The 20,732-nt window shown below is 29.9% G+C and overlaps 4 protein-coding genes across 5 annotated transcripts in view; 3 read left to right on the plus strand and 1 right to left on the minus strand.

The window, feature by feature from the left end:
* Nucleotides 1–3,764: 3,764 nt before the first annotated feature.
* On the minus strand, nt 3,765–5,467 carry LOC145589660 (putative 2-oxoglutarate-dependent dioxygenase AOP1). The gene is made up of 3 exons (XM_081646328.1): nt 5,097–5,467; nt 4,632–4,953; nt 3,765–4,073 (listed from the first exon to the last, which is right to left on the minus strand). Exons 1-3 carry the CDS (start codon nt 5,465–5,467, stop codon nt 3,828–3,830), a joined length of 939 nt encoding a protein of 312 aa, XP_081502454.1. The 3' UTR covers nt 3,765–3,827.
* A 5,929-nt stretch (nt 5,468–11,396) lies between these two features.
* LOC145589657 (F-box/LRR-repeat protein At4g14103-like) lies at nt 11,397–13,807 on the plus strand. 2 transcript variants are annotated; one of them, XM_081646324.1, is made up of 4 exons: nt 11,397–11,547; nt 11,867–12,967; nt 13,056–13,205; nt 13,326–13,807. In XM_081646324.1, exons 2-4 carry the CDS (start codon nt 11,909–11,911, stop codon nt 13,512–13,514), a joined length of 1,398 nt encoding a protein of 465 aa, XP_081502450.1. In that variant the 5' UTR covers nt 11,397–11,547; nt 11,867–11,908; the 3' UTR covers nt 13,515–13,807. The 2 variants fall into 2 exon arrangements, with proteins under 2 accessions (XP_081502450.1, XP_081502449.1); XM_081646323.1 differs by having other exon boundaries at nt 11,397–12,967.
* A 4,900-nt stretch (nt 13,808–18,707) lies between these two features.
* LOC145588943 (F-box/LRR-repeat protein At4g14103-like) lies at nt 18,708–20,532 on the plus strand. Its single transcript, XM_081645527.1, has 3 exons — nt 18,708–18,835; nt 19,752–19,907; nt 20,022–20,532. The coding sequence occupies exons 1-3, from the start codon at nt 18,708–18,710 to the stop codon at nt 20,530–20,532; spliced, it is 795 nt and encodes a 264-aa protein (XP_081501653.1).
* LOC145589662 (uncharacterized) overlaps nt 19,122–20,732 on the plus strand; it is a 2,526-nt gene continuing 915 nt past the window's right edge. Inside the window, exon 1 of the mRNA XM_081646330.1 lies at nt 19,122–20,732. This exon is cut by the window's right edge and continues 32 nt beyond it. Within this exon, the coding sequence (XP_081502456.1) occupies nt 20,624–20,732 (109 nt within the window). The 5' untranslated portion in view covers nt 19,122–20,623.

The following is a 20,732-nucleotide window of genomic DNA, read 5'->3' on the forward strand; positions in this document are numbered from 1 at the left end:
ACTAGTAAGATCAATATGACTAAACTTGAAATTGAACATAATATGTATTTATAAAATCAATGAGAATTTGTTTATAATATGATGCCTGAATATGAAATGATTCGCGGCTTTATATAAAACTTGTGAACGCAAAAGGTTAGCAAGTACTATCAAATTTCAAACCAAAACCATTTAACTGCCCGAATCCAAACAACTCGATAAACAATTTATTTTTTGAAACCGAAAACCGACCCGAACCGTAATTTAGTAAACTTGAAATGGAACCGATATGAATAACGTTAAAGTGGTTAAACAATCGAAGAACCGAACTAGTTATAAACTGAACCGAAAAAGAACCGAACCAGTTAAAAACTGAACCGAAAAAGAACCGAACCAGTTATAAACTGAACCAAAAAAGAACCGAACTGTTTCTAACCCGAAACCGTTTCCAACCCAAACTGTTTGAACCGGGATAAAAACCGTTTACACCGCACCGTTAACAAACCGCAACCCGTCTGCACCGAACCGTTTACTACCCGGACTGTTTACAACCCGAACCGAATTAAAACCGCTTAAGAATAAACCGAAACCGAATCGAACCGAAAACTATTTAAACCGAACCAAAACCGACCCGTGAGTCAATTAAACCGATTCCAAACCGACCCGATTAAATGCCGAACCGATTTCAAACCGAACCGAAACCGAACTGTCAAACCGTTTTGACAGTGCTAGTAGAAACTTAGGTAGTAATAGAAGTATAAAAATGTCGGTTCATATCATAAATTCATATATAATACGAGTATAAGCTGTATAAGTGTATGACCTTATATTGTTGTTTAATTTGATATTGTGAAGATTCTGTCACATGTGAAGATCTAACATAAAAGATTTGGGTGGCTAATATATGTTTTTTTTTGGTGTCGTATTATGTTTAAATCCGTATAATCTTTTATTTCCACAATTAGACTTATAACTTAACTTCAAGTCTTCAACATGCTAGTATGTTATTCTTAGTAGCTAGATTCTACTCCAAAAATGGTGTCACAGAGTAGATAGGTTGTTGGCTTTTCTTTAATTTTTACTCGAGAAGAAGCTACGACACAAATTAAACCTTCACTTTATTGGTCGAGGTCATTTATTACATTAAGGTCAAACGCTAAATATCATTATTCCATGATTTGTTCCCTGTATATCTCCAAAAAAAACAACGATTTGTTTGTTTCAGGTCAAACTAGCTAATACGAAAATAAAAATTTGGCATATATAAGAGAATAAAATGATTTGATCAATAAGACATAACAACTCAAACTTGTAAAAGTTAGTTGTAACATGTTGAAATTATACATACATTACGTACTACATACATATGACATGTGAGAGTGAGAGATAGTTCAAGTAGTTAGAGCTTTCCTCCCGGTTTCAAGAGATTTTGGGATCGATTTTCAATTTCATCCCGCCCTTGTGGCTCTCTAAACACCAAAAAAAATGTACATACGACAAGTTAAGACAACTAATGGCTTTGGGAGCTAACTTGGAGTTTCCATTCTCAAAACAACCTTCTTATAATTTATAAGTCTTTAGCAAAATAAGGAAAGTTTTGAAAAGTCTGTAATCTTATAGAAGATGCATGACTATTCCAAAATTACAAATTACTTAGTGGCTTAAATTTTATGAGGTAATTACATCATTCTTACACCTATTATTATTATTATTATTATTATTATTATTATTATTATTATTATTATTATTATTATTATTATTATTATTATTATTATTATTATTATTATTATTATTATTATTATTATTATTATTATTATTATTATTATTATTATTATTATTATTATTATTATTATTATTATTATTATTATTATTATTATTATTATTATTATTATTATTATTATTATTATTATTATTATTATTATTATTATTATTATTATTATTATTATTATTATTATTATTATTATTATTATTATTATTATTATTATTATTATTATTATTATTATTATTATTATTATTATTATTATTATTATTATTATTATTATTATTATTATTATTATTATTATTATTATTATTATTATTATTATTATTATTATTATTATTATTATTATTATTATTATTATTATTATTATTATTATTATTATTATTATTATTATTATTATTATTATTATTATTATTATTATTATTATTATTATTATTATTATTATTATTATTATTATTATTATTATTATTATTATTATTATTATTATTATTATTATTATTATTATTATTATTATTATTATTATTATTATTATTATTATTATTATTATTATTATTATTATTATTATTATTATTATTATTATTATTATTATTATTATTATTATTATTATTATTATTATTATTATTATTATTATTATTATTATTATTATTATTATTATTATTATTATTATTATTATTATTATTATTATTATTATTATTATTATTATTATTATTATTATTATTATTATTATTATTATTATTATTATTATTATTATTATTATTATTATTATTATTATTATTATTATTATTATTATTATTATTATTATTATTATTATTATTATTATTATTATTATTATTATTATTATTATTATTATTATTATTATTATTATTATTATTATTATTATTATTATTATTATTATTATTATTATTATTATTATTATTATTATTATTATTATTATTATTATTATTATTATTATTATTATTATTATTATTATTATTATTATTATTATTATTATTATTATTATTATTATTATTATTATTATTATTATTATTATTATTATTATTATTATTATTATTATTATTATTATTATTATTATTATTATTATTATTATTATTATTATTATTATTATTATTATTATTATTATTATTATTATTATTATTATTATTATTATTATTATTATTATTATTATTATTATTATTATTATTATTATTATTATTATTATTATTATTATTATTATTATTATTATTATTATTATTATTATTATTATTATTATTATTATTATTATTATTATTATTATTATTATTATTATTATTATTATTATTATTATTATTATTATTATTATTATTATTATTATTATTATTATTATTATTATTATTATTATTATTATTATTATTATTATTATTATTATTATTATTATTATTATTATTATTATTATTATTATTATTATTATTATTATTATTATTATTATTATTATTATTATTATTATTATTATTATTATTATTATTATTATTATTATTATTATTATTATTATTATTATTATTATTATTATTATTATTATTATTATTATTATTATTATTATTATTATTATTATTATTATTATTATTATTATTATTATTATTATTATTATTATTATTATTATTATTATTATTATTATTATTATTATTATTATTATTATTATTATTATTATTATTATTATTATTATTATTATTATTATTATTATTATTATTATTATTATTATTATTATTATTATTATTATTATTATTATTATTATTATTATTATTATTATTATTATTATTATTATTATTATTATTATTATTATTATTATTATTATTATTATTATTATTATTATTATTATTATTATTATTATTATTATTATTATTATTATTATTATTATTATTATTATTATTATTATTATTATTATTATTATTATTATTATTATTATTATTATTATTATTATTATTATTATTATTATTATTATTATTATTATTATTATTATTATTATTATTATTATTATTATTATTATTATTATTATTATTATTATTATTATTATTATTATTTCCTTTGTTCACTAATCAGAACATATATAACAAAGAAAGAATTCCATTGTAGTTTATTAGATTACTCCACAGTAGTCTTTGATGGTACACACAGCCATTCGACTAACATCTTCGGTATAAAATCGAAGCAATCCCATGTAATCGAATGGCTTAAACTGTAATGGATGCTCATCATCGACCAACTCCTTGGGTGTTTCAATGGTGTCTTTCGTAGTAGAAAATAAGGCAAATGAATATCTTGGCTTGTCTCCCTTCATTATCACGCGATGTAGAGGTGCATGTATTCTGTTATTGCTCCATGCCTACATTATTTTGAAGCTTTGAAGTTAGGGCATCACATCATGTATTATATGAAAATGATTGTGCATGCTTTTGTAATTATTAATTCCTAGACTAGCTAAAGATTAATTTTGAAGGAAAATATAAATAAAAACAATCTAAGTTGGTACTACGTATATACATATACTATGAAAAATAAGATCGATAGAAAACATAATAATCAGCTATATTAATGGTGAGCCCTACATAACAATTTTATTAGTATATACAGACAAAATATTTATAAAAAAACGAGTAGTGTTATAATTAATTTCAATACATAATGATGTAATTTTTTTTTATTAATCCTTAATTTTTCTATCAGTAAGATACGGAGGAGTCCCCACCCTATCACAGGAATGGAGGGATGAGGATCGAGCCCCCAACTACTTGGTGAGGGGGGGGGGGGGGGGGAGATGGAAGGACTTACCATCCCTCCATTTCCTATGTCCTCTTATATATTAATCCTTAATTAATGACTTTAATTAATTAATAGTTTGACATAAATACCACAAAAATTATTAAAAAATTAAAGGACGTACCAAGAAAGGTTCCCCTGCCATGACAACAAAAGACTGAGGTGAGGACTCAAAACTAAGCCATTCACCATCTTTAGTTTGAACTTCCAAACCATTGACATCATTCTCATGAAGTATAGTTATAAAGTTCTTGTCTGTATGACCTACTGCCCCAAGGTTATGTTCATCCTCTTGCGGTACCCTGTACTTGGCTATCCGAAGAAGGTATGTCGTCGAGTTGAGATGTGACTCGAGGTATTTCTCTACACCATAGGTCTCAAATACCATCTTCATAACCAATTGTTCTAGCTCAGATACTTTCTTTGCATATTCATAGATAGTTTCACTGTTTCATAACATAAGAACAAAATAAAATTAATAAAATCAGGCGAAGAGACCAGGGACTTAAAAGTTAATGTTACTTATTTTCTTTTTAAAGAAGGAATACGTTACACCACGAGAATAACCTAGATATATTGTTGTTCTTACCAAAATTGATCGTTTCCAGTAGGCCACAAGAGGTTAGTGAAACTTTGCATCTTGTCAAGCATTGCTGCATCCTCGATGCCTAGACTTTCAAGGAGTGGCATCGGCTTGCCAGGCTTATAATACCCGTGGTAGGGAAGATCGGAGGAGTTTCTAGCTTTAACCTCCGTAGGGAGGTCAAACATTGGTTGTATAACGTCGACCACCTTGTGGTGGAAGTCTAGGGTGAACTTGTCGTATACTGCGACGAAGCAACCGTATTCTTCGAGTGCTTGCCTGATTTTGTTGCATGTTGATGTCCATGAACTTGTTCCAGGGCTCAAGTTTGACGTAAGGTTAACTGTAGGAAGCTTTGGTAGACTTTTGGAAACCATGGTTTTTGCTGAAATTAATTTCTGTTACAAAAAGAAGAAATTTATATAAGACTTATGAAATAATTGTTTACATCAACTATTTATGAATTATGAAATGATTATCAACATGTGTTACCCAAAGGAGACTTTTCTTAATTAGTGAGTCAAATAAAGGTTATAAATTAGAGATTAAACAATATGATTATCTATCAAGTTATAAAATATTTAAGAACTAAGAATAGCTAATCAAATTTTAATTTCTTCATTACAATATTGTTGTATGACTAATTAAGCATTTGAGTAGTACCAGTAAAATACACATAGGCACGTCAAGATTTGCTAAATGGTCAGATTACTCTAGCAAGTCTAAGTGCATGTCAATGTCACAATAACATTAGAGCCAATCACAATGTTAATTAACAAATTGTAATTGATAATATGGGGTATATAATATGGCACAACAGGATATTCAGATTAGGTAGACTCACTCCTAGGTCTATATTTGCTGCTTGTACATGTCAACATGAAAAGGAAGTATATATTTAAAAGTTAATCACTCTATTAATTAGCAAATCATTAGCTGATACAATAATTATCGAATTACTATACATCTGACTACCTCACAAATGTAGCTTATATATATGAAAGTGAAGGTAATGCACGTATTTTTAGTTAAGCACTTTATTAATTATACACTAAATAAAAGAACCCTACATTACCAAGAGAGCAACGTATATCGATGAATGTTACATATATATAAACAATAAAACAACATATATAAGTATGCATGTATAACTTATGCATGTAAATAGAAGCAAAATAAGATGAATGAAGATCAAAATATAGAAATTAAGAAAAAAGCTTACTCTAAATGAGTTAGTAATGAATGAAGCTACTTTTGAAGTTGTGATGATCACTAACAATGCTTTAATTTGATGAACAACTAAATGAGAGGGAAGCTAGGTTTATATAGAGCTCAAAATTGACCCATACATCAAAATCTATAACTAGGGATAATTTGATAACCGACTACTTCAAAAGGGGGCTACAAAATCAAATTAATAATTAGCTAATTGTCATTATCCTAAGATTAGCTACAGATAATAGTGATTAGTCATACATGAATTAATCCTTACAATTGAAAGGACGGTCCCACAAAAAAGGGGGCAGTTTATAAAATGGGGTATTAATGTTGTCAATTTGGGGTGGACCAAGTCTAGAGGGGGTGTCCTATGTAAATTAAATTTTGGGTGATTTTTAGTTGGAATTGAATTAAAGGGGTGGCATTTTTCAGTTTAATACTTGCGACTCGCCTTACTTCGGCGGACCAAATCTTTTTGGTACGTCATTCATGCCATAATCGTATCTTGATCAAATTTATTTTATTTGTAAGCTCACCCCTTTGACCTTAACGAACATGGTTAAATAGAAGGAATTGTTATAAATTGTTTTTGTTGTCTATTTTTTATTTTCGCTCTAAAAAGACTGAGAGACAATTAATCATTTATCTGTTTTTCTAAAGTTGTAGCGATTTGACTTTTTTGTTATTAGTCAATATGTACAACTTTAAACATCAAAATATTTAATGTATACTTCGTATATATTTGTAAAATTATTAAGGGTTATTAGTTTGTATTTTGAAAATATAAAATAAGAAACAAGAAAGTCACATGCACTTTACAAAATTACATTTTTGTAAAATGTACAAATGAGTCACAAGAGCATTATAAATAGATGAGGAAGATTAGAGCTTGTGACCTTTTAGACCCCATCTGTAATTAATATTAATTTATATATATAAGTATTAGTCAATATTTTAGTATTCTTTAATTAATAATTACATTTTTAAGGTATACTTATTGATTAATTGGTGATGTGACTCACAAATTTAGGTATATGGTGACCTATGTGGCTATGTTAGTTCTTATAAGCATTTCACTAGTGTTTATGTCAAACACTACCTTTCAATATGTGATGTGAGAAAGTAGTTGCTTCGGTTTATTGTTTATCAATCTTTAATTAACAACTAGTTTTTGGGTCCGGACAATGCCCCGGATTTTTACATGAAACTAACTGATCATTAATATACATTGTAATTTATGATTTAATTTTCTTCGAATGAACATGTGTTTTTTTAAAAAATAATTAAACCTCTTGTCAAAAAAAAATAATAATAATTAAACCACGTGGTTTATATATATATATATATATATATATATATATATATATATATATATATATATATATATATATATATATCATTTTTATAACATGTTTGATAATTAGCTTAGATGGTTAAATAGTCAATTTTGTTGTAAGTGGTTTGGGGTGGTTCGAAGCCTCTTATCTTCATATTTTTTTTATATTTAGTGATGATGTGGCATGTTGTGATCGTCATGAATTGTTAGTGAAGTGACGTGGCATAATTTGGAAAAATCTACTATGGATGGGTTTTCTATAGACTAATCAAAATCAATAATCAATTTTCTAACAAATCTATATTTATTGATGTCGTCAAATTTATAGAGGAATATGTTTGAAAATGATGGGAGATTGTTGAGAAGATTAGTGAAAGCTATCCAACTGACTAGTCCTAGTACTTCTGAAATTTAAAATTATACTTTAATTATCCAAGAACATTAGCATTGAATCGCTGATTGTATTCATAAATTGTTTTTCTAATTTTAAATTATTCTTCTTGAAGCTATGTTAAATTATACATATAGTGAATCAATCTCCAAGCCAACTTGAAATACTTGATTGATCATCAGGTGTTGATAGTAGCTGGTAGATGTAATCAAATTTGGGTATGAATAGTCAACTTTAACTGATTTATTCTTGAATAGATATGAATAACTTAAAAAGATTGTTGAAGGTGCAATATGTGGTTGAATAACTAGTACGCCTCAATGCCTCATCATATATGACTGTCGTCCCAAATGCTCTTATAACATGGAAAAGATCTATTGAATTGGTTTCACAACTTATGGTTATACGCTTACACCCATAGCATTGGCTGTATCATGTACCAGATAATGTCGTTTTGTAGGATAATTCCATTTAAATTAATTACAAGACACTGATTAAAAAAAAAAAGTCTAATTTTTATATACCTTCAATCAATCATGAATCTTTCCTTTCTATACTTTTGACTTTATAATGTCTTTATTGTCTATATATGTTAATATAAAGGTTTTTTTGTCAGAAACTACCTAATACAACATAAAATTTGTGAGAAAGTACTTAATAAAAAAATGTCGTAAGAAACTACCTTATAAAAGGTAAAATGTTGTAAGGTACTACCTTTGGCCGAATTTCCACCGTTAATCTAATTTTGAGGCGTTGACCTATCTCAAAACACCCCCAAAGCCACCACAAAGGTTGTTTCTCAAGGTGGTAAGCCTATTTTTGGGGTGGTTAGAAGATATTCCGAGTTGGTGAGGGTAGTTTAATTTCTTGATTCAGGATGTTGATTTTTGGGGTTAGAGGTGGTGGTTTTGGGATTGAGGGTGGTTTCGACTTGGTGAAGGCAATTTCAAGTAGGTTGTGTTGGTTTTGGGGTGAAAGCGGTGGTTTTGGGGGTGTTTTGAAGTGGGTCAATGGTGAATTTCCGGCGGAAGTAGTATTTTACAACAATTAACATTTTATTAGGTAGTTTCTTACAACATTTTACCTTTTATTAGGTAGTTTTTTACAACATTTTTTTTATTAGGTAGTTTCTCACAAAATCTTGGCTTTATTAGGTAGTTTTTGACAAAACAACCTTAATATAATTTGTGCACAATATTTAACAACCCTTAAAACTTCAATTTCTTGATCATAGGCTACTTAGTAAATTTTTTTTATTTGACAAAACACTTAATAATTATTAGATGTATATAGTTAACAAAAAATTACATTATAAAAACAATTTTAAATGGTTTTTTTTTTTTTTTTTAAGGAAATTTTAAATGAATTCATAAATGATTAAATTACATTGAATATTCAAGCTAGAATATGATAATGTATTACTAAGATGTGAACATTCAACCTTAACTAAATGTACATACTTAATATTTAATTTAACATGCTATGCTAACTTTTGAACTTCAATTCGATCATAACACTCGTAAGATATAGTTTGTATTAATATGAAGATTACATCTTTATAAAAATATATCGTGCATAATTTATATTCTAAATGATGATACAAAATTTATGGTAAGAAAACATAATAATGCGAATATGAACATCGATCACGGAAACAATTTCAAATACACTTTGGAATGACATTATTTAACATGTTGACTAAATGACTAAGATTCCAAACAACGTTATGTTGATGATCCTAAAGATTTTGTTGTTGCGTGGACGGCCGATTTCCCTACCCACAGTTTATAGCACAACAATGGAGGAGGAGCGTGTTGAATTGCAAATATGATGCATAAGGTTGACTTCAATTAAATATTTTAATATTAATTACGTTACACAAGCCAATTGAGATTTGAGAATAACAAATGTTGACATTTCACATAAAATTAAATAAGGCTGGCATTGACATTTTACTCCTATTAGTACTTTTTTATTTTTATATTTCCGGGGATTATTGATTACGGAGTATATATTAGGTTTCTCCTTTTTGTTTATTTAAAACTAGATGATGAACGGTTTTTTATACAAAAGGTAGTGAGTAGTCCGAACGTTGCTCCAGGTTGCTACTGTTATATATGTGCAATCGATAAATTTTTTATGTAGGTTCTTTAAAATTGCAATTGTCAAACTAAAATTGAGTTTTTTTTAGTATATTTTTTTTAAAATTTTGTTTGTCCATATAATTTTTTTTACATATTAATAACATACTTGATATTTGACTTAGATGGTGAGTTAGTTATTGTTTTTTTAAGAGGTTGAAGGTTCGATCCTCCTTATCCTAACGTTTTATATGAAATAATGTTGGTTGTTTAGGTAATGTGGCACAACAAAAAAAAATGAACTACGTGACACATCGACCTTTCTAGGAACCATTCATGAATAAAGGATATTTTTTTTAGTTATGAAAGGATAATTTACTTAAGCCAAAGTTTCAAAGTAAGCACTAGTAAATAAATAGTAAAGAGACAAAATGTAACAATTATTATAAAACAAAAGTAATAATTGACTTAACGTATAGTATAATGTACATTTCTTTTTTAATAGTAGTAAGGAGGAGCATGATTAGAACTCTACCCCCATGTTTTCTGTTCTAATATTTGCAGGTCAGTCACATAAAAGTAGAGGGATGGGTGAGGGAATCCTTAATTACCCCAAAGACTCTCACTTTGAGGATACAAATATCAAACTTCTATAATGAGGTAAGAACCTTATCAAGTGATCTACATCCTTTGTTTTTAAATACTTGCTTTATTTCTCCATACACAGAGTTTTAAGAGAAATTAGAAAAAGTAAAAAAAATATGGAGGCAGTGAAATAGGTGGAAGAATATAAAATTGTAAAAAGCAAAAGCAATGGAGAGAATTGGGTGAGACAGAATATGAAATTAATAAAATATGATTTATGTTGGACCTACTAGGTGAGAAAAATGAATTAAAAATTGTTAAAACTTTTTGAATAAGGAAATGGCCTGAAACAAATATTTAAAAATGGCCGAAAAAGAAAAGTGAAGCAAATATTTAAAAACGAATGAAGTAACACCTTATCAGCATGTGGAGTAAAGAACGAAATGACTATAACCCGAAGGGAGTAGGGCATGTTCTCTTCAACTTAATTTTAGTTTAGTTTAGTTCAGTTCAGTTCAGCTCAGCTCAGTTTCTAATTTCCTTCTTTCATAAACAATTCAGTTCAGCTTACTTCAGTTCAACTCAGTTCAATTCAGTTCAACTCAGCTCAATTCAATTCAATTTAGCTCAACTCCTAAATAATAAATCACTATTGGACTCTTCATCGTTAAAGGATTAGGATAGAAGGAGGAAAATAAAGTTTTATTTTCTTTTCCAAAAAAGAAAGTTAAAAATGGAGGAATCAAGTGAAACACTTGTATTTGTGATTAGTCACTCGCAAGCTCCTCTATCTCTCTCCTCCATTGAAGAGCAAGCTTTCTCACTTCCACTGAACCAGCTTCTAAGGTAACTTTTCTTTTTAATTTTCTGTAAATAATTGAATGTCAATTTTACAATCTAGGGTTTATCGTTACTCTGATTTGTGAGGACTATCAATCTAGGGTTTAGGTGAATTATTGAACTATAAGTTATGGTTACGAAATTTATGAAAGATTATAACAAGCGATTTTGTTGCTACAGTGTTGTTCATGTTCTTATGTAAGTTATAGTGTGGTTGATATAATTGTATGCAGAGAGTATTTGATTTTTGGAGCCCAAATTGTTGATGAGTCAAAATTCAAAATTGTATGTTAGATTAAGTTTAATTCTTGTTTTCTTGAAGCAGGGAATTAATTAATTCAAGATCTGGGAATTGTGTGTATACTCTATGAATTTGAGGTTGAAACCATGTAGTAGTACTACTGTTACCTTACAGAATGATTTAAATTGCGGCGACAACCTTCTATTAGATAGGTTCACCAATTTACCTGATGAATTGTTGATTCGGATACTGTCTTTGCTTCCCACCAAGGATGCTGTTGTTACTAGCATCTTGTGCAAGAGTATGAGGTGTATTTTCCCTTTCATTACGAGCCTCGACTTTGATAAATCACCTATATCTCATTGTTGGATTCGTCCCTTTGCGATCCAACGTTTCCCCACTTTTGTTGCCTTTGTTGATAGTGTTCTCTCTGCACACCAGTCCAAGTATCTTACTAAGTTTAAACTTGGAGTCGGTGAAGATTTCATGGCCACAGCTTGTGATGATTGCGAATGTAATCTACGAGGAGGTGAGAACGACTGCTGCCCGAACTTGAAACCCTCACAATTTAATGCATGGATTGCTTTTCCATTGACCCGTTGTGGCCTCAGAGAGCTTGACCTACACATTCAGGTGAAGGACCCTAGTGATTGTTTGCTCCCCCTAGAAATTTTTACTTGTGAAACTTTGGAGGTGTTGAAGCTCGATACAAACCTTGGTCTTGATCAAACTTCAACCTTAACATCCTTTCATCTTTCACGCTTGAAACTACTCCACTTACGTGTGGCTTTCATTTCCGAGGTAGACTTTGTGACAAGGCTAGTTTCCAGTTGCCCTTTACTTGAAGATCTCATTGTGTATATCAACTGGGAACGTGACTATTTCATAAATATATCTTCCCCTTCTCTTCGGATATTAAGCTTATTTGTGAATGTAGATAATGATTTTGATTTTCTTAACAAATTTGTGCTTATTAATACTCCTAATTTGGAGTATCTCAAGTACACTGATTATTTAGCATCACAGTATTCTGTCCCAAACATGAATTCCCTTGTTAAAGCATATGTCTGCCTGGTAAATTGCTTGTTTGAGGAACAAGATGAGTTTCGTCTTGCGCAATTGTTTGCCTCTATTAGACCCTTGTTTAATGTTCAGCATTTAACTTTGACTGGCGCTTACACACAGGTTCGTGTCAATTTCTTGTTCAATGATCTATATTATATAATTTATAAATGTGAAATTGAATGGCCGCTTGTTAACATTTTGGTTGAAGGATCTATGTCGTGCTGATTTCAAGGATCAGCTGCCCGTTTTTCATAACTTGAATTTTCTAGAGCTGAATTATCGTTTTAACTCTTGGGATAAATTGGTGCCAGCATTCCTGAATTGTTCTCCTGTCTTAGAAGCCCTCGTCTTTCCAAGAGTAAGTGTGTCAATTTGTCTTTAAATTGGTAATTTTGGTATTAATATTCTACATATGTTGAATGATTTTTATCTATGGAGTAATAAATTTTACTTTGATTATCATCTACTCAATTTGTAGGGATTGGTTTCTGATCCCCCTGATCATAATGGTCATAACTTTCAAAATTTGGAACGAGAGGTTTTTAGTAAAGCTCCAGGAGTTATTCCTTCATGTTGCAGAAATCATCTTAAAAGAATTGTGGTAAAGTATTATTGTGGGATTGAAAGGGAAATATGTTTGATCCAGTTTCTGCTGAGACATGCATGAGCTTTGGAGGAATTGGTTCTATTCCGGGCTGAGTATGCCGAGGCAGATTGGATGGTGCTTGAGAACGCATTGCAGAATTTACCAAGGGCCTCAGTTGCCTGTTCAATTCAAGTGTTGGATGCACCAATGAGTTAATATGTATATAATCTGTTAAGGAGTTGATATTCGTAATTTCGTTTAATTGTTTAAATAACTTGTAAATACTTCAAACTTTCTAAGTTGTAACAATATCCCTCTGTTTATAATTATCACAACAATTTGAATTTTAATATATAAAAAACATATGTTGCCATTTAAAATACTTTTGCATTAATCTTCATGTACTATATATTTTCATTATAGCCTTTTATACAACGTCGTCTCAAAAATTTGAGAGATCATGTGCTAATTGCTAAATATAAATTTAGACCCCAATTATATCATCCTCATATTGTCATTTATGTACTATCTGGCAAAATATGCAATGACTATGGCTGTAGGACATACACCACATTATATAGTTCCAACCAGTGCTGTGGCTGCCTATGAAGAGGATATCAATGCTTTACAAGCTATGCCAATTCCCTAGTGCTTTTCAGTTTGTCTGTATAGTCTTTGCTAAGCTTTTGAATATTTTCTATGCTTTAGTTTTAAAACACTTTGTTATCTATGGGGGTCAAAGGGTGCATTTTGCTCTACGCACTGCTTTGAATAATAATATGTACTAATAGGGCTTCTGCCCAAGTAATATATGCTTCCTTTTGTGTTAAAAAAAATGCTCCTTCCGTCCTTTTATTAAAGTCTCATTTCTCTTTATTATGTGAGTAATAAATGCTAGAAATAGGAATCTAATAAAAGGACGAAGGGAGTACCAAAATTATAGCATCAATAGAACAATAGATGCAACCTCAATTTATTTGAAGATTCGTGAACATCAAAATTGAAGAATTCGTTTGCTTCCAATAGCAAATGTTACATACTTACATGTCGTCAGTAATGAAGGCAAAACCTGGCTCCATACCCCTATACATCTATACTATATATTAAAAGGCGTTTTGAATCAAGTCGATATGCCACGTGGCACTCAAAGTTAATTAATAAGAATTTAACCATTGAACTATGTCATAATTTGTGTATTTAATAACAAAAAAAAAAAAAAAAAAAAAAAAAAAAAAAAAAATCTACAATATCTTAATATGTATCCTTAATACTGTTCACAATTATTGTAATACATGTAATAACCCGAGGAATCGCCCGAGCCTACAAACTAGTTCTATATTAAAAATAAATAAATAAAAGGCAAAAGCTAACGAACGCCTCATAGGCGTTAGATAAGCTAGCTATACATTCTATATTAAAAATAAATAAATAAATAAAATATATTATACGGTTTTCTATGAAACTCGTGCGATGAACGATTTTTTCAATTATTTTACTTATGAAAGCATAATAATAGTTTGTAAAATATGTTCTCAAAATATTTTCAACTTTTTATTACTCCGTATAAAATAAAGTCGCATACGGCCTCCATGGTTTGTTAGTTACACTTATAAAATACGACCTTTTTTTGTTAAGTGATACACCTCTTTTTTGAGTAAAAAAAAAAATAACATTTTAATGTTACGTTTACCATGTCCTACCGCCGGTTTTGTCATGACATGTGGAGATATGACATGATTCGACTATTGGGTAATGGTTGATTTCTGCTTCTCGCCGTATCTATGAAGATTTGCGGCTTTCTACATTACCTGGTTGTTTCCGGTCACTTTCAGATTGGTATTTGTAATGCTTATTAGCTCGTCATGGCGGCAAATCAGTTGGTCTCAAAATATTCATGGCCCCTACTTCTAGGACCAATTGTTCCATGTGTTGTACTGGTGATTCGGGATGAGAATTAGCTGGGTCCGCTTAGAGTGCACACACAATACACATCACTACCCTCAAGGTGGCTCAAGGAACCCCTTCAAAGCTTAAGTCCGTAAGTGCTTTAGGGCCTATTCATATTTACTGAACTAAGCTGAATTGAACTGAATTGAACTGAACTGATTGGAGTTGAAGTGAATTGAATAGAGCTGAAATGAATATTTTATGAGAGAAGGAAATTAAGAGTTGAACTGAACTGATTGGAGCTGAACTGAACTGAACTAAACTAAACTGAACTAATTGGAGCTAAACTGAACTGAACTGAACTGAAATTAAGCTGAAGTGAACAAACCCTTAGTGAGATAAAGTATTTTTAAAGAGAGATAGAGTGGATAAAAGTATTTATCCTCTTTTCATTGTACTTGGTGTACTATTTATAGGTGCATGAACTCCCATAAGCTGGAGCCGTACTGGTTAGTAGGGGTGAGAAAATCAGGTATTCGATTAAAATTTTAGGATCTGGACCCAGAATTGGTTGGGAACGGGTCTTGGAACCAAAATTGGAACCGGTACAATCAGGTCCTAAAATTTAGGAATTAGAATTGGTTCCACCAGGTACCAGTTCCGATTTTGATTCCGGGTACCCACTTATATACATACTTGTTAAAATATAATACAAATTATAGTATTTTTGGTTTATTTTCAATTTTACCGTTTAATACTTATATTTTTATATGCATTAAGATATTTTATTTATGTTAAATATTAGTATTTTTTTTTATTTTACTAACTAGATACATTAAACATATTTTTGTTTTTTTAAATATATTTAGTTTAATATATGTTGGGTAACCGGGTACCTAACCGATTCCGATTCCAAAAAATTGAGAATTGGAATTGGAACTGGTTGCAATCGGGTCCTTAAATTATTACTCGATATTAGAACCACCGGATCCAATTCTAATTCTGAACCCGCCAGTTCCTAATTAGTTCCAGTTCCAATTTCGGGTACCCAAAATTATCGAAATTATTGCTCACCCCTACTGGTTAGCTTATGGCGCTGAATTTAATGAGCTTTTTAACCCTAGTTGTGTTGTGCTAACAACTGATAAGCACCTCCCAGATAAAGCTGGGAGCGGGGAATAGCTCAGCAGGAGCAATTTCATATTACTACCTACGTTTCTTAGACCATCTCCAATGGTGAGACTCAACTTTGAGTTTTGAAATACAAAATGAGTTGTTTTTTACCACCAATGGTGATACCCAACCCACTTCTCAATTAGCAACTAATGTGAAGTTCAATTTCCCAATGTTGAAATTTTCTAAAGTATACTAATGTTACTTTTAATTTATGGCCCACCAAACCATATTATAAGGTTTTTTTAGAACAAAAAAATATTAAAACTTAAATAAATTACAAAATATATTATAATATTGATAATGGTCCACACTTTTTGTCATATGAGACTCAAAGTTGAGTATCTAAACTTAGAAACTTTCTTTTGGGTTTGCTAAGTTTAGATACCAACTTATTGGTATACTTTGTAAAAAATACTCTCTCTCTCCTAAAGAAACTCACTCAAGTCTCACCATTGGAGAAGGTCTTATTATTTGCCACAAATGAAATTTTGTCTCACAAATAATACATTTTTGTTGCAAATAATAAAAAATGTAGGTAGTATATATAAAAAAAAGTATTAGCTTAAATTCTTTGGGATTTCCGGCACGGAAAATCATTTATGTCATTAACCGCATTTAACCTCCAAAGTTCATGTTGTTTATTGCTCTAAAGTTCGATTTGTTAAGCACACCTAAATAATAGTTTCTGGTGTTCTAAGTAATTTTTCTTACTCTGTATATTACTAATCCAATTATAAAACGAAGATATGAATTACTCCTTCGTTTTTTTTAAGTGTCCCGTCACTAAAACTGGAAATCTCACTCGCATTATATATTATTTTTTTCTCTTCTTTCAACCCTATTACCATTTTTATAATATTTTCTCCCTCTTACATTATTCATAGTAGTACTTGTAGGACTTTTAGGTACTATATAAGTGGAATTTCATGAATCATATTCATATGCACCTAAAATAGGATCACATGCATAACACACAAGAATCACATAATTATATCTTTGAAGCGTGATATCCACGTAGCTATTCGATCAGCAAATCAGGGAGAGAATACAGCCTCAAGCATGACTCCTTTACTTAGTCCACGGGATTCGAACAAGCCGTCCACCAATACTGGATTGGTTGAGTGAAGGAGGAAAACCACGACCACCACCTTTGCAGACAACCAGACCACCACGAACGATTATTACCACCACCGTGCACCACCGGCCGAGAGGGGTGGAGAGAGCCGTGAGAGAGGGAGTTTGAGAGGGGTTGGTTTCGTGTCTACTAATTAGGGTTTGATCACACTAATCATCGATCGTTATGTTCAACCCCTAGGCACCTAGTCTATTTATAATCATATTATAATTAGACTAGGAGCAAAGCCCTAATCCTTTAAAACCCACCATATAACCGGCCACCTAGGGGAGAAGCCCATCATTCATGGGCCTTTTCCTCTAAATCTAATGCTCAATATGGGCCTTTTGTGTGACCTTATAGGATCCGTTCAATTGGGCTTTAGACTATTTTACTAGCCCAAAGATCGTAAGTACCTCTAGCTATGATAATACGACGATCCAATATAACGAACTTAATTATCTCCATAATTTGATCCATTTATATATCTAGTAATTGCACTTGACGAAGACACAAATCATTCGGTACTCTTTTTTTTTGTTTGGTGAAAGAGAGGGTCAAAGCCCTTATAGTGGTACTCATTTAAAAGAACGAAAGAAGTAGTAATGTACATGGTTCACATGAATTAGTGAAATTATGCTCAAAAACAAAAAATAAAACCCGAATGGAGGAGTAAAGTACGAGATGATTATATACGGAGTAACCTGAAAGAGAGTGAGTAATAAAACTAAGGGGTCGTTTGGTTTGCACATGGTAATCGGAATGGAATGAACAAAGGGAATGAAAGAGAATGAAATGAAACTCTTTCTATACTCCACCACCCAGCCACGACCTCACCAACACTCGTCGCCCGTCATTGAAACTTCCCCACCCCTCGCCGCCCGTCGTTGCAACTCCCTCACCCCTCGCCGCCCAGTAAAACCTTCCCCCGCCCAAGCAAAAACCCTAGAGAACGATTCTCCTCCCCTTAAAATCTTTGGCTGTCCCCTTCCCCTTCAAATCGCCACTAGGGTTTCGAGAAAACTCAAATCTTATAATACAGATCTTGAGGTTCAGCTTTCTAGGTTTAGTCGAAGCATATCGTCGTGAGAATCGTGATGGTGAAAAGGTGTGGTTCTGATGAGGAGGAAAAAGATCGATATTCCAATGGTAAAAAGTGGGTTCCAGTGAGAAGAGAAGAGAATGCGGCGAGTTTCGGCAAAGGTGCGACAGTGGGGGTAACTGGGTAAGGTAGTGGCTGGTGTGGATATGGTGGTGTAGTGGTGACTTAGGAAAGAAAATGCAAAATTCTAGGGGGGTGAGGAATCAATGTAGAAGGATTTTAGGAAACTTCAAAAATAAAAATGGATAAAGGGAATAAAAAAGTGACAAACAAACAGCAAAAAAGAGAATGAGGCATGATCATTCTTTTTTCCTTTGATTATTAAACCTAGCCAAACGGCCCCTAATAATGAACGATTGGAGTATTTAGTCCATTCACCGTTAAAGGTTAGAGAGAAGGGGGAATATATAGTATCATGTTCTATTTTCCAAAAAGAAAGTTAAAAAATGAAAAATAAAAAAAGGAGAAAAAAATGGAGGAATCAAGTAAAAATTAAGCTCTTCGACCTCTCTCCTCCATTGAAGCGTCTCTGAGTTCGCCATTGAATTTTGAAGAGCCTTCTAAGCTTTCTCTCTTCCACTGAACCAGCTAAGTTAACTTTTCTTTTTAATTTTCTATAAATAATTGAATGTTAATTTTACAATCTAGGGTTTATCGTTAATCTGATTTGTGAGGATAATCAATCTAGGGTTTAGGTCAATTATTGAACTATAGGTTATAGTTACTGAATTTATAGAAGATTTTAACAATCAATTATGTTGCTTCAGTGTTGTTCATGTTCTTATGTAAGTTATAATCTGGTTGATATGGTTTTATGCAGAGAGTATTTAATTTTTGGAGCTCAATTTGATAATTAAGTCTAATTTTGTTAATGATGAACTGTAGACTTCTATTTATTACCCTTTAATGTAAGATTAAAGTTTATAACTTGTATTAAGTTAAATTCTTGTCTTCATTGAAGCAGGGAATTAATTAATTCAAGATCTGGGAATTGTGTGTAACTTGTATGCTCTATGGATTTGAGTTTGAAACCATGTAGTAGTACTACTGCTACCTTACAGAATGATCTAAATTGCGGCAATGACCTTCTATTAGATAGGTTCACCAATTTACCTGATGAATTGTTGATTCAGATACTATCTTTGCTTCCCACCAAGGATGCTGCTGTTACTAGCATCTTGTGCAAGAGGATAAGGTGTATTTTTCCTTTGATAACGAGCCTCGACTTTGATGATTCACCTATATCTCATTGTTTGAGTAATCCCTTTGCGATCTAACGTTTCCCCACTTTTGCCACCTTTGTTGATAGTGTTCTGTCTGCATACCAATCTCAGTATCTTACCAGGTTTAAACTTGAAGTGGGTGTAGACTTCATGGGCACATGTTGTTTGGATTGCGAAAGTAATCTACCTGGTGAGAAAGACTGCTACCCGGACTTGAAAGCCTCACAAATTAATGCGTGGATATCTTTTCCATTAACCCATTGTGGCCTCGGAGAGCTTGACCTTTGCATTCAGGTGAAAAAACCTGGTGATTGCCTGATACCCCTAGAAATTTTCACTTGTGAAACTTTGGAGGTGTTGAAGCTCAATATTAATCTTAGTCTTGAACGAACTTCAACCATGTCATCCTTTCATCTTCCAAACTTGAAACGACTCCAATTACGTGTGTCTGTCATTTCCGAGGTAGACTTTGTGACAAGGCTAATTTCCAGTTGTCCTTTACTTGAAGACCTCATGGTGGATGTCAATTGGGAACATGACTATTTTATAAATATATCCTCCCCTTCTCTCCGGAAATTAAGCTTATGGTGGTCGTGAAGCTGATAACAAATTTATTAATGTTAATACTCCTAATTTGGAGTATCTCAACTACACTGATAATTTAACATTACAGAACTTTGTCCCAAAAATGAATTCTCTTGTTAAAGCAGATGTATGCCTTTTAAATTGCACGGTTGGGCCATCTGAGGTTTGTCTTGTGCAAGTGCTTAACCTTATCAAAGTCTTGTCTAATGTTC

Source organism: Chenopodium album, chromosome 17 (genome assembly GCF_948465745.1).
Source record: "Chenopodium album chromosome 17, dcCheAlbu1.1, whole genome shotgun sequence".
Classification (NCBI taxonomy): Eukaryota; Viridiplantae; Streptophyta; class Magnoliopsida; order Caryophyllales; family Amaranthaceae; genus Chenopodium; species Chenopodium album.

What these genes read in the sequence shown, in the direction of transcription:
- LOC145589660 (XM_081646328.1), bottom strand. Translation starts at nt 5,467, where the DNA reads ATGGTTTCCAAAAGTCTACCAAAGCTTCCTACAGTTAACCTTACGTCA. An exon ending in ACTGGAAACGATCAATTTTG is followed by an intron (nt 4,954 to 5,096) that starts GTAAGAACAACA and finishes GTTATGAAACAG; the next exon opens with TGAAACTATCTATGAATATG. An exon ending in TGGCAGGGGAACCTTTCTTG is followed by an intron (nt 4,074 to 4,631) that starts GTACGTCCTTTA and finishes AAAATAATGTAG; the next exon opens with GCATGGAGCAATAACAGAAT.
- LOC145588943 (XM_081645527.1), top strand. Translation starts at nt 18,708, where the DNA reads ATGGTGAAAAGGTGTGGTTCTGATGAGGAGGAAAAAGATCGATATTCC. An exon ending in GCGACAGTGGGGGTAACTGG is followed by an intron (nt 18,836 to 19,751) that starts GTAAGGTAGTGG and finishes GAAACCATGTAG; the next exon opens with TAGTACTACTGCTACCTTAC. An exon ending in ATCTTGTGCAAGAGGATAAG is followed by an intron (nt 19,908 to 20,021) that starts GTGTATTTTTCC and finishes CTTTGTTGATAG; the next exon opens with TGTTCTGTCTGCATACCAAT.
- LOC145589657 (XM_081646323.1), top strand. Translation starts at nt 11,909, where the DNA reads ATGAATTTGAGGTTGAAACCATGTAGTAGTACTACTGTTACCTTACAG. An exon ending in TGACTGGCGCTTACACACAG is followed by an intron (nt 12,968 to 13,055) that starts GTTCGTGTCAAT and finishes TTTTGGTTGAAG; the next exon opens with GATCTATGTCGTGCTGATTT. An exon ending in AAGCCCTCGTCTTTCCAAGA is followed by an intron (nt 13,206 to 13,325) that starts GTAAGTGTGTCA and finishes CTCAATTTGTAG; the next exon opens with GGATTGGTTTCTGATCCCCC.